A 14,480-nucleotide genomic window follows, 5' to 3' on the forward strand; every position below is an offset into this window, starting at 1 on the left:
AGATTTTCCCTCATACAGCTTCTCTTCCCTCACCCCACATGTTAAGGTTGGAATGGGTGAAGAGGGTAAGATATTGGTTTTCACCTTATTTTGCTACCTGGACATATCAGCCTATTGGTTTCCTATCTTTATTACAGAGAGTGACTGATGCCATCTTTCTTCTATAAAGGGCCAATGTTTTGCCTCCAGTCTGTCAAGACTGACCGGTTAACACCAAAACTGGCACCTCGGCACAGAACAGCAATTGGAAGACAACATCTCCCAGTTTGTGTGCTATCCTGTGAGAGACATAGCCTTCACCCGATGCAGTTCTCAGCAGTTTTGTGTGTTTAGCAACAGGAGGGTGTTGTCTACATGTCCAGTATGGGCTGTGGCAGGAGAAAACACATCAGCTTTCTTGCCATCCCAGTACATTGTTTCAAATATAAGGCACCCCTGACGTTTCTGTCAGTCTTTCATCTCCCTTCATTTTCCCTTCCTCGCTCTATTTCTGTGGAGGAAATATCTCTTTGCTTAATAGAATGGATACTCACAAGTGTGTAGATCTACAGTGTCTAAAAACAACATCCTACAGCTGATTGAATGCATTTTCCAGGCCCAAGTACAGAGCAAATCTATGGCCCACAGGCTCTTCTATGCCTAACAAGATTAATTAAGCAGAATTCACAAGACTAACTCAGTTCCTTATTTATCTCTGTCCTCAATGCAGGAACCAATGGAAAGCCACAATTCCTAGCATTCCCAATGGAACACAAAGAGCCTGTTGATAAAGGAGTTGGTGACAGCTAGGCTGTCTTTGAGGCTGTGGTCTCACACAGAGGAAATGGTCTAGTTGGTGCATTCTGGAAGTATCTCAGGCAAAAGAAAAGGAGTTGGTGGAGGAAACTGAAATCTTCCGTCTTTGTCAGACTCAGGGCTTTCTTCCAGGAGGTAAATCAGGGTGGGTGTTTTTCAGTTAAACTCTTGAGCCATTTATAGTTTGTCTCAATTCCTTCTGGACTCTGGCTCAGGTGGTTTGGGGTGAGCAAACACTGTTCTGTGCTCTGTGCTTCCATTTATTTTGTCAGGAAAGTTCATCTCAGAGGCTGATAGTCAGATGTTATTTTGAAGCCAATTGAGCTTTGAACAAAATCATACTTGGCTTCAAAGGCTGCCACGACTCACAAAATCTGCAAACAGAAATTCAGTTGGTTCTGCTGCTCCCGGGAGGCGGGGGGCCCATGCTACTCGAAGCCCTGCTTTTATGGTTTCTTGTAGGCGGAACGTTTGAAGTAGGACAAAAAGCATAAATGTTACCTTTCATGCAGGATGTCCGTGCCTGGATTCTCCATAACATTAGTCAGAGGAGCTGTGTTCTGCCAACAAAGAGACCCAAGCAGACAACTGGTTGGTAAAACAGTTTATTGCCCACCCACCTGAGAGTCAAGGATACTTTGTGTCAGCACGGGAAGAGAAGCCAGATGGGTGAGGAGTGGTAAGAACCCACTTCTCCATCCGCTCAGGGCCTTGATGGTGGTCCAGTGTAACCTTCAGGCTATGGCTGAGGTATATCTGAGGAAGGGGAAGCCAGCAAGGCGATGCTCACAAGAAGTCAAACAGAGTCCTGTCCAGAAGTGGTCTCCATTGCTTCTGCTCGGGCTGAGGGTCAAAGGTCCTGCAGCCAGGCCTGACTGAGTGACCTGGACCACATTTATGTAAAGGGTTGGAACAAGAATCTTGAGAATCATGTGATGTTTGAATGTCACCTACTGCAACTGTTCCTTCCCATTTCTGGACTCTTAGTGTTAACACAGACTGAGCGGTACACACCCTTGACTGTGAGGATGCTCTCTCCTCTCTGGATGGACAGAAATGCTAACGAGACAGTTTAGCAAAGATTGGATCATACAGGGCTCCAGAGTCCTTTCTCATCGGCAGAGAGAAACAAACTTAGTAGGACCAGTATGCCCATAAAGATGAAGTGACATTGTGAGTGAGACACTGGTGAACTTCCTTTCATTATTGACAGTCACGGGGTGTGGGCTACAGGGTGCAGGACATGCACAGGAGGACACTTGTGTGGAGTACTCACTTGTTTAAAGTCAAAATATGAAAACTGCAGAAAAGCTCACCTGTGTGGAATTAACAGATCCTGTGGTATTACTCAATAACTTAGAGATTCCATCCAGATTACTAACCCTACCTTTGAAATACTTGAGGGTAAACACACTGTGTTCTGTTTTGCAGCTGCCCCCAAACCTCTGCTAAACAGACAATGCCTTAAGGCCATTGGGGCAGAGCTACACATTTTAAACTACCCACTCCGAGTGGGTGCAGTGGAGCTCTGCCGTCTTTCATTTCACCTATGAAATCTACAGCTGTTTTAAAGTTCCTGGCACAGTAGGCATTTTTCTAAAGTTGATATTTTGTTTCTTTTTTTTCTTCTGCATTGCTGTTAATTTCACTGCGATGCAGCAGGCGGGGTACATGGTGCTAAGGCCTTGTTATGCTCTTATTTCAGGAGATATGTGAACAAAGCTGTTTGAGTGCCACTCAATTCCTAAGGATTATTTATTGTGATTGTTGTCTTTGCTTATGAAGAATCCTCACTTTCTCTCTCTCCACATTTGTTCTTTCAGCCCCAGCCATTCTGGGAGCACCTGTGCCCATTCGGATATTTCAAATCCTCCTCTCACCCCACAGTCAGGTCTGCTCTCCTTCAACCTTCATCTTCCTAACAGTCTCAAGATTTAGCAATTTTCAAGAAATAATTAGGTTCCTTTTTCAATTTCTTTGGAACCAGGGAGTTACAATGAAGGTAGCCACAGCCCTAAAGTCAGCCTTTTAAGGCTTGGTTCCAAATCCCTCTTCGATACCTGTGATGTGATTTCTGAAGCTGTCAGAATCTAACTGTACCCAGCCCTTCTGTGGAAGAACTTAGCTGGTTTTCAGGAACACAAGTTTTTATATATGTATTTTTATTTAACTAATGGTCAACAGGCAGTTTGCAACTACTTGCTGTTAATAGAAATATTCACTAGGTCATTGTGTATGAACTCAGTCAATCCTCACAACCCCCACATCATAGTTGAACAAACTGTTACAGAAGAGGATCAATTAGTTCAATTCGTTCCTGTAACAGCCAATGGAAGGACTTGGAATGAAGGCTGGGGTGACCTGCCACAGACCCTGTGTGCCAAACCTTGTGCCTTTCTGCCTCAAACTTGGGGTGATTAGAGCATTCTCTAGCCTCAGCTGCTAAGCAGTCACACTTGCTTTCTTACAATGGGTCACTGTTACCTCCAGGTTCTTATGAAAGGAAGCCACTGGTTTCCCAAGTACTCTGGAGTTAGCAAGCAACCAAGCCCTGTTGGGTCTAAGTTTGTGTGATTCCAAATTCTGCATTTGTCACCTCATGGGCACAATACGAGAGCTGTCCTAATTGTGTTACTCTGAACACTATTTCTCCTTTATTTTTCTTGCTATTCCCGTGAATTAGTAGCAGAGAATAAACAGGCTGCCTAAGTTTGCTGACAGAGCATCAAAGAGGTAAATTATCACACTTAATTTCTAAAAAAATCACCAAGCAAAATTACAAGGTTGAAACACCATGAAGTTAAGACTTTGACTTGCTACCTGAGGGGTGTCTTTCCATGTTTCCAGGAGAGTATCAGTACACATCAAAGGAAGATATCAGGATCTCAGGTGTGGTTGATACCAAAGCTCCATTATTTTTTAATGCAGGAATGGATTCAGACCAACATGCTTATATATTTCCTTTAAAGTTTTACAATCAGTTAAAATACTAAGATAAAAATATAATTCACATGTTTTATTTTCTTCTGAGTCTTAATCTTTTTATCCTGAAATCCCCAAACTTAAGATTTTATTATGACTTAGTCAATACTCAGAAAATAATTGTATCCACTTATTCATAGTAAATATAGTAGAGTCAATCGTTCAGTAATTAAAATAATGTGTATTAAATATACTGTTATTCCTCACTTTCAAAAATTTTTCCCAGTGTTGTTTAACATTTCTTCACTCATGGGAAGAAATGAGAGAAAATGAAAGAGGAAAATTTTAAGAGGCAATCAAAAAAGAGTATAATTTGCTAATGGTGGGGGTGAGAGAATGAGAATAAATAAATGCCAAAATAAATGGGGAAGGAGCATGCCAGCTTTTGTGCATAAAGGATGTGTCCCACACTATAGTCCCTTTGTTCCAATTTTTCTTTCAAATCTTTGTGCACATTGACATTACTGCCACAGACTCTTCCACTCATTCCTTTACACACTATCAGACACAAGAGTATCAGCGATTGTCACATTATTACAGTGTTCAGTTGCACCAGTACAGTGAAGACCTAAGACTAACTTGCTATCACTCTGGTCTACAAATGACTCTCAAAAACTGAATTAAAGGTTTCAGTGCTATGAATTATGTGGCACAACACAGGTGCTTCCAGAGGGAACTGCTGGTCAGCTAGATTTAAATAAGCCCAGGTGTATAAACTGTTTTTTCTTTTTTCCTTTTTTTTTTTTTTTTTATCGATGCAGCAAAGTCTGAAGACTGTAGGTCATTTGAAGAACATATGGTGAGGTCATTGGTGGTTTTCAGAGTCTGGCTCTCTGGATGGTAAACCTACACTGTGGTGTGGCTCTTATTTCTTTCTTACCTTTAATATTTCAATTTAGCTTGGGATAATTTTCCAACCTCAAGCATCTTCCTCCTGTTTGAAATTGTTTTCTTACTGTGAGTGTTTGTTCTGACCCTGTTGCACCTATAACTTTTATTTTCTGACTTATATATGTCAACCTAGGAGAGCCAGAAATGGAACACACAAAATCCTCATCAAGAAAGATTTGCTTTTGTACTGAAGTGATAAAATGTATCCATCTTTCATTTTTAGAAAATGGATAATAATAAAAATGCATATTTAATTACCATAGAGGCCTTCTGATTTACATCTAAATGGGGAATATCTTCACAGGTCTTTATCACTAGGACCCCTCCCAGAATTCACTTGAAGGTTTGGGAGAATGCATGTGAGTCCTGGACTCACTCATGCTCTCTGCTAAGGAAAGTCATGTTGAGTGTGTAAAACAAAGGACCAACCACGTCTCCCTCAACAGGAGAATTGTGCCCCTTAATTGCATGCTTATTTGAATTTCAGGGATAGATGCACACAGTGACCTTGGACTTCTCTCAGTTTGAATTCCACAAGCACAAAAGGAAAAGTTCAATTCTAAGTTCTTTTAAATATTATTCTTTTAGGGGAGATTTGTTGTTAAGAATGTTCCCTGCGCATGATTAAAAATTCACTGCCAAACCTTCTGTAGTTTGTCCCAGACCCCTTATCTGCTCACAGCTTGTAGCCCTGGGTTTTGCTCTTAGTATTGCAATTTTACTCTGCTTTACCCTTGCAATGACAAACCCCGAAATCTCCCACGCCTTCCCCACAGATGTAGGAAATAAAAACATGTGAATACACTTACTTAATATGCAGATGTTTCTGTGAATAGTTAATCACCCCAAGTTATTCTTTCTTTGATAGCTGAGCACTGGATCTAAGCATCCCTACTGAATTCACAAACTCCCAGCTGTGTCTCTTCTGAGATTCCATGCTTCTCAGAGCAACCCATCATCTTCTAAGGTACCCTTTCTGTGAGGCAGCCATCATGGTCTGAGGGAGTGGTCTTCCTGCCCAGTGTTGGCTCCCTTATGCTCTACAGCCAAGCCATTGCAGACTAACTGAAAGGGCAATTCCTGTCTTCTGTCTCCTGTCAGACTAAGCACACGAGGCTGTTCCTGCATTCTTATAGTGGATCCTCCATTTTGTTCTTAATAATAATAATAATTTTTTAATGTCAAGTTCAGTTTTGCCCTTCAAGGTCATGGCCCCTTAGAAACACCATAACATTGTATGGTATGTTGCTAACATCCATGCCTAGAACCTTAGACTTGGTGTTGCAACACACTTGTACTGAGTTATAACTATTTAATTATAAACATAACTTTGTACATAACCAACTTCTTGAAGACAGGTCTCAGCATGAACCATTGACTGTATCACACTAACCAACATATAAAGAATTAAGTGAAAACATAGAAATATGGAGGTGCTGGGAGCTTTGTAGTCCTTCGGAGGTGATGTATGAACCTATACTTTATTCTATTATGATTTTTTATGCCCCAAATTGTTATTGTTAAAAAATAAGAGTTATTAGTTGTAAATATAATCATGTAAAGTGTAAATTTAGATTAGCCTAAGTTATTATCAGATGTAAAAAAAAAAAACAAAAACAAAATGGATAAATGAATAGGAACTATTACAGAGACAGAAAAGCCAAAGTGCTGGCCAGACAACTCTTGGTGTCCTGCTGCTGGTGTCTGCACTCTCCTTGCTCTCTTCAGCCTCCAATTGCTAGGTCATTTGTATCAAGGTGATGGCTGCTGGCAGCTGAAATTTCTTCCAGTCGTAAGTTTGACATCTTCATAAACTGCCCAAGCTTTTGGGAAGAACTTGATGACCAACCTAAGAATACTGGTTACATTTCTCAGACCTTCTCCTACTGCCTGCTCCCTGTGGCCCTTGGCTTCCAGCTTTGGAGCAAATGTACTAAGTCAACCTAATTGGAACATTCTAGTCCACATGTTTGGAGATAGTGATATTGGAAGATAAAGTGCACATTTGCATAAATGAATATGTAGCAGACACGAAATTATGCACAAATATGCACCTTTGATATATTGGATAAATGCTTAGTTCCCAGCTTACCCAAAAATGCCTGTACTATTTATGTTGCCACAGGAAGCACCGCTCCATTCCGTTTACTAAAAATTGTGAGCTAAATCATTCGAACACTGAGCAAAATTGTCAATGTGTGACTCTGCCATTGCTGACACTGAAGTCATATGCAGATATCTTTTCACTTTAATTTGCCTGAATTTTGTATTTTTATAGTTAATTAATGTATTTCTTAACCCATATATGTTTTGTTCTTAGAGGTCAGGAAAGGCATTAGATGTTTTAAACTCTCTATACTTCAGCTGTCTGAAAAAAAGCAGGGAATCTTTATTAAATCCACTTGAAAATGCTGATATAAAAATTGTATCAGAAATAGTTGTTATTCCTATGGGACTCCTAACACTTAGAGTAGAGCTGTCTCTGACTTCTTTGCCTACTCTTGGGACCCTTTTCTTCTGCTGGATTGCCTCACCCAATGTTGATATGAGGGTTTTGCCTAGACTTATTGTAACTTGTTATGCTGTGTTGGGTTGATTATCCCTGGGAGGCTTCTTCTTTTCTGAGGGGAAACAGAGGAGGAGTGGATCCAGGAAAGGTCAGGCGGGGGTGTGAAGGAGCAGAGAAAGGGGAAACAGAGGTCAAGACTTAATATATGAGAGAAGAATAAAAATAAATACAAAAATGAAAGAAATACTTGTTTAACATACCATCTATGTAAGGTTCCAGGAAAACCTACTCATTCTCTTTTGCCTGGTAGAATGATTGGACTAGGAGAATCTAGTCTGATGACTCTATCACTCAGCAACAGTGTTCAGGGTCTTTTGTTGTTTCTGTGTTGTGCTAAGTAAGGGAGGTACTGGTTTTCAAAGAACAGGAGACTCCTGTCCACATAGACCTCATTTTCCACAGTCAACCGAACTCTTCATTCATTCATTCATTCATCATACATCCTTTCTTTCTTTCCTTCCTTCCTTCTTTCCTTTCTTTCTTTTTGCCTTTTCAGGATAGGGTTTCTCTGTGTAGCCCTGGCTGTCTTGGAACTTACTTTATAGACCATGATGGCCTCAAACTCACAGAGATCTGACTACTTCTGCCTCCCACATTCTGGGATCAAAGATTTGAGCCACCATGCCCAGCTCCACAACCAAAGTCTTATTTACAAAACATGCATATAGTTTTATTATGTATAAATTTATTCTGATCGGTTTTGTATACATAAAACTTTTACTACTACTACTACTACTACTACTACTACTACTACTACTACTCACACACACACACACACACACACACACACACACACACACACACACACGGGAAATGCATGTCCTTGTGTTTACAGAAATTCCATTTGAGACTCAGAGGGGGAAGAAAAGCTTCCCTAGGGTGTCAGAGGCCAGTTGGTCATGGGAAGGCTGTTTATCTGACAATGTTCAATCTCAATAAGATTCCATGAACTCTACTGGACTGTAAGGACTACATTTCTGAGACACTCTCCATTAGAAGATCCCCTCCAACAGGACAGAGATTTGGTCACTCCTGTCCCTGACACTCAGTACCAGCATCACCAGTGAACAGTAGTGACTTGGGTCTCTGTACCCTGAGATCTAGGGCCCAGATCCCAACCTACATTGCATGATCGGCCTCAACCTCTCTCTATTTAAAGAGTCCACATTCTGTTTCCCCTCTCCAGGCTAGGACTTCCCCAGTTCTGTTCCTGCTTTTCTCCTTCAGTTCAACCCATGTATGTGCTTTCTGAAATTCAATTAGCCTTCTACTTATAACTAATGAACATGGGTCTGGAACCTACTAAGCTGTTAGAGAGAATGGAACACAAATGCCAATAAGAAAATAAATGGGTCCACATAGAAATACACTAGCTACACCTGGGTTAACAGTGTCTCTTTCCACTCTCTCTGTCTCCCCAGTGGTGTTCAGTGCCTGTGTATAGTATTGTGTACTTGTGTGTCCTCTGTGTGTGTGTGTGTGTGTGTGTGTGTGTGTGTGTGTGTTTAATGTGTGTATACATAACTCCTCATAGGCATCCAAGGTATGGATGCATGAGAGGGCACCTGCTGCCCATGCTTCTGTGGACATCTAGATCTTACCAGGAAGGTGTGTTTCTATGTCTGCCTGCTGCACTGCTCTGCTGGGTCTGGGATTTTATGAAATAGGGGCCTTTGGCTCCTTGCCTCTGTGAAGTCAGCTCAGTAAAAGCCACAGGCAGCTCTCAGTCTTTGGCACTGGAGGGGACAATTTCACAAGATCACTCCTTTGAAACTTTATCACAACCAAGAGACACAATGCACATACTATACTGTGCACACCTGCACCTCAGACAGTACTCAGATGTGTGCAGCGTTGGCTGGGAAAATAAGAAAACTCGACAAAACTGATGCGAAGCCCATTGTTTATGTGGTGTTCGTGAACTTCTGAGAGGCTGACACTATGATTTAGAGAAAGCTAAAAGACAACACATTGTAAACACAGCAAGGATACAGGAAAGAGGATCACATATCCACACTCCCTGTGAGTGGAAAGGGGCCTCTGCTGTGGAATTCAGTGTAGAGGCCCCTCAAAAGCTAAAATCAGGTTAACCTTGTGACACAGCCACCTCACACCTTGGCCCATGCCCAAGTGGTCTTTATCCAGCGTCAGAGACACTCATCCATTTTCACTGTTGCGGCATCTATTCACAATAGCAAGGACAAAGAGTCAGCTTAGAGGTCATCAACCCATTGGATAAGGAAAATGTAGTTCATATACACAATGGGATTTTATTTAGTTACATGGAAAAAAGAAATGCATTTTTAGGTAAATGCTGAAAGTAGAAAATAAATGTCACACATATTCTCTTATATCTGTGTATCCTAGCTTCAGTTCTTTATATTTGTGCATTTAACTGGAGTATATGCAGAAGTCAGAAACTGGAAAAAGAGCTTTAGGAGAAAGTGATAGTATAAGTAATAGGAGATAGGCTAACACAGAGCAGGGTAAGCAAGGTTAACCAAAACCAAGGATGCATGAAAAAAGGCATATAGACATTTATTTTGCATTGTATTTAATTGGTTTGTAAATCAATAAAAATATATGCCTAAAAGAATCTTGTCAGTTGCACTTTAAGGTGAAAGCATTATTTCCTTATTGAAAATCCTACTTATAGCTATATCTATGTTAAATTGATTATTTTGAAAGGAATTTTGTTGTTAATTAAAACATATTTCCCCACCTTTCTTCCCAATTCTCTCTTTCCATGCTGCTGTGGCTTTTTTCTTTTCACGGTGATCAATTTTTTGTTTGTTGTTTTTGTCCTGACTGTTGACTGTTCTGAGGTCCCTGGCACACTAAGTAAGCGAACGACTGAGCTTCTACAGTCTGTGGATCTTTGCACAAACTCTCCCACTCCCACTCCTCCCTGGCTTCTGTCCCTTCTGTGCGTGTTAAGGGTAGAACGCTCGTTTCTAATTTACGACCTGCAACCATATAACCTGGGGGCAGTGCTGTTGTAGCTTTGGAGTGCGGCATTGATCCAATTACAGTCTGGTGTAGTAAGGACATGACTCAGGATGCATGGGGAAGGTTTTCTTGGTGACCTGTGGTCAATTCTGTGTCCTAAATCCAGGTTCTGTGGCTGTGATATGAAACACTATTAATAATAGCCCAGTCTTCTGATTAGTCATGGTCGTCAGAACTGGGGGGAGATGGCCACCCATAGTCAATACTCCTGCTCTCACGGTGTGTGTGTGTGGGGGGGTAACAGATTGTCTTCCTCCAGTGCCCATGGAGCTGTCAGATGGTCTCAGTTCTCAGTTATGACTGCTGATTGCCCATCTCTGCCCTTTGGCATGGGCTGGGTCCCCCTCTCCACACAGACTTTTAGAGGACAACATAGTTGGGCTGAAGTACATTTCTATTCAGTTTCTCTCTAGACCTAAGGTTTCCATTTGTCTAGGGAAACGGAGAAGAATGAAAGAGTCCAGTAAAAAATGAGTGAGGGAGACAGGGCTGTGTGGGGAGAAAGGAGGAAATTGTGCTAGGGGATGAGATTTCCCTACTCTACTAAGCCACTGGCTTTCCATACCCTCATCAGAGACATCCTTTTAAAGACCAGGTGGGCCCAGAGTGGATGCATTGAGGCCTCCCTGTTTGTTACTGACAGTGTTGACTATATTTTCATTTTTTTGTACTCATTCCTTACTTGTTTCTTCCACCCCAACCATGTAAAAATCAATTCAGCAAGCATACCTGGTGACACAATCACCAGTATCTCTTGTCTGGATTGTTGTCTTCCACTCCTGAATTCCAGAGGGATTAAGCAGCAATGCTCTGCAATGAAAGGCTTGAAAGCCATTGGGTGTCTTCTGCAATGAAAGTCCTGGGAATACAGGAGCATGTCAAAAGAATGACCTCCAAAGCAACAGCGATGGGATTTGGATTCCACTGGCATGAGGTGGCTCTGGGAGCTTTGAGCCCCTCAAGACCAGCTCTAATGACTATGCTTTTCTCTTCACAGAATTGTGAGCATCTCCTCCAGAGACTGCCTCCTGGCCAGGCATGCTGTTCACTTGCTCAGTCTTACTGAGGTATTTCACCCAAAGTGATTGCTGCTGACAAACGTTGGCTGATGACAGTGGTCTGCTCTAGCAGGCAGCTCAGTGACAGGGATGTTTAGAGAGTTAGCATTTGCCTCACAAGATTAAAGACTCAGGTTCACATGAAATAACTGCTGGTTGCCATAGGTGTTGACGTATATATTTAGGACAGTTCCATGTGATCTAGTTACCAATACTACATTATCAAAGGCCATGTGTAGAAAGGCACATAAATGGAATGAAACCGTAGAGAAGACAAATGTTGTGTATATTTCAGGTAAGACACTCTTATCCTCAAAGTACTTTCTTTGAAAAATTAAATAATAAACACAAATGTGAAAGAACAACTTAGGGTATATTGTGGGAAAGTAAAGACAACTTTACACACAGGTCAAGAATATTTGCAGCTGTTGTTTTTCCATCTTGAAAAGGGGTGTGATGTCAGTGTTGAGTACTCTGTGTCCATTGAACTCATACTTAAATTCACAATGATAGTGTTTATGGGAAAATGATTTATTTATTTTCCCAGTATTTCCAAGCTAAATAGAATTCAATCATCCAACTGACTTACCACCCTACTCTTGTCTTTGTGTGAAATGCTTCCTACTTGTGCCTACCAAGTCTGAACAAGTACTGCACACTGGAGTGCAGGACTGGTGTCCACCAAGACAGACACTGGAGCTCAGGTGTCCACCAAATCAGACCCAGGAGGAGGGGCACAGCATGTGTGCATGGAGCTTTAGAGACAAAGATGAAGACAATACTGGAAGGTTTCTGGCTGTACATCACCCAAACCATTGCTGGGATGTGCTGAGGCCCTTGTTGTGCAGATGTCTGACCTAGGTGAGGGGCACTCACCAGCAGGACACTTTGAAGTAAAGCAACTGCAGCAAATTCACACATTTATCAATAGTTATGGTGACAAACAGAAGAGACTTACAGTTCACGACCACTCTCACTTTCTTCACATCTGGGAATGACACGTCGTTCTCTGCGCTGCATTCATACTCCCCAGCCTGGTCCCTTGTAATTCCATAAATGTCCAAATACTGTCCATTTTCAAATGGTTTTGCTACAACAACAACAAAAATATACAGCACATTTAATTGTTGCCACTACTGGCTTTGTTCAAAGAAAACAACCTTAACAGTTCCTACCAGACATCACTGACCTGACAATTCCACAGGCAACAGAAAACTCAAAGTGGGGGAAAAAAAGCAACAGCAGAACAAGAGGCCCCAGGATAGGATGACCATGTGTTCTCCTTATTCAGTTGTCCCCAAGCCTTCACATGGCATGCCCATGTCCTTGCAGTGTGGATGGAGTTCACCAATGTGGCTTGGTGCATGTTGACCCTTATACAGTGTAAAATCGAATTTGGACACTTCACCTAACTTAATGTTACTTTTCTCTGAGGGAATCTTCCCTCCACTCATGGTTTCTAGCCAGATGGTTCAACGAAAATACACAGGTCTATAAAACCAGTGCCAAGAGCCCCCATCCAAAATTGCCAATGCTCCCGCAAGTCACACTGTAAATGCTATATGCAAATCACCCAGTGAATCTCAGGAAAAAAGCTTAATGACTTTCAGCTAAGAGTTAAGTGGTTATACAAACAAACCAAATTATCTTTATTTTTTTATTATTCCAGGGAAAACATTTTGTTCGACTAAAAATAACAGTAGATTACCAATATAAAGTCATAAGCAGATGGAAGAATATCCCCAAGTTAATGAGATTGGAAATGGAGACTCCTTTCTTCAGTAATAGGATCTGTTCTCGGATAAAAGCAGAGTCATTGGGCAGCCAGAGTCCTGTCAGTAGAGTCTCTACAGAGAAGTTGTGGTGATAAAGTGGGGGGCCTCCCTTCCTGTCCTTTAGCTGGCAGTAAAATGCATTCAGTTTCAATGCCTACAGAAGGGGTTGGGAATCAAGGAGTTCTCCCACTAAACAACATTTCCCAAAGTCAAGGCTTTCTTTGTCTTCATGCTGCCATCCTTCCAGAAATACAATGATCCAGAAGTTAGAAAGTTAATGGGATTCACTTTCAATAAATCTAAGGAAATTCAGTTACAGCCTTTCAAATCTAGAATGCATGTCAAATAATGGATCCTTCCGTGGGTTTTGCCTAGGGCAGTATTTGCCATCGCAGTTTGCCCTCAGAATGACCATGACTGCTAATAAAAGACACAGCACATATGTTTTGAATATAGACAACTTTTCTATTTATCTCGTTTCTCTCAGTTTGCAGAAGGTGAGCATTAAACATCTGAGAAAGTTAGTTGGCTGATAAATTATTTGGGGTGGTAAGATTAAAACATAATAGTTAACATCAAATCCAAACTGCTGAAATCCAATCATGGTGAGTGTTTGTCATGGAGGCTTGTTGTGGGTTACCCTGCTAGGATGCCCCTTGTGGGAGGGGATGAGAAGAAGCAGCACCAATGACTCAGGTACCAGGAGTCAGTGAGTAGCAGAGCATTCTGCAGACTCCTTTATTAATGAAGTTAGGCCTGACTTTATACCCCTCCCAAGGTCCTGTTGGCTCAGATGGCTGTATCTGCTACATGTCCATTCCTCATTGGTGTCTCTGGGTCAGTTGTCTCTCCTTAGCAGTGACAATCTCTGGGCACTGAAGCAGGCTTGGTGGCTTGGCTCAGGGAGGAAGGGCCTGCCGTACATGCATATGCCCATGAGGGCTGCCCTGGGCACCAGGGATAGGGCAACTGTTGAGTGGGGTAAGCTGGCTGTAGTTTCTCCTACAAAGGCTGTAGCCCTGTCATTCATCTACACACTGACACAGTGCTCTTTCCTGTGGCTCCTTTTCTGTCTTATTTTCACAACTCCAGTTTCGAAAGCTCAGATCACTCTGCTAAAATTGAAACTTGGAGTATAAATCCTCATCCACACCAGGCAAACAATGCAACCTATCCGAGTGGTCAAGGTTCATGCAATCATTAACCAAGTAATTAAAAGCAGAGTCTCTACATACATGCTCTTTATAGTTCTTACTGCTGAATCACAGGAGGAATAAGAACACTAGCCTTTAAAGTATTGAAGGTTAGGGATAAACACCACAGACCTTTGATTTTCATTTTAATGGTTTTATTAGCATACATCAATTATACACGATAATGAGATTCATCCACCCACATTTC

The 14,480-nt window shown here is 41.6% G+C and overlaps 1 protein-coding gene across 1 annotated transcript in view; it reads right to left on the reverse strand.

The window, feature by feature from the left end:
- The window catches only part of Negr1 (neuronal growth regulator 1), a 710,881-nt gene that overhangs the window by 215,279 nt on the left and 481,122 nt on the right, over positions 1-14,480 (reverse strand). Inside the window, exon 4 of the mRNA XM_027395197.2 lies at positions 12,263-12,394. Coding sequence (XP_027250998.1) covers positions 12,263-12,394 — 132 coding nt within the window. The remainder of the gene's footprint in view (positions 1-12,262; positions 12,395-14,480) is intronic.

Source organism: Cricetulus griseus (assembly GCF_003668045.3).
Source record: "Cricetulus griseus strain 17A/GY chromosome 1 unlocalized genomic scaffold, alternate assembly CriGri-PICRH-1.0 chr1_0, whole genome shotgun sequence".
In the NCBI taxonomy this organism is placed as follows: domain Eukaryota; kingdom Metazoa; phylum Chordata; class Mammalia; order Rodentia; family Cricetidae; genus Cricetulus; species Cricetulus griseus.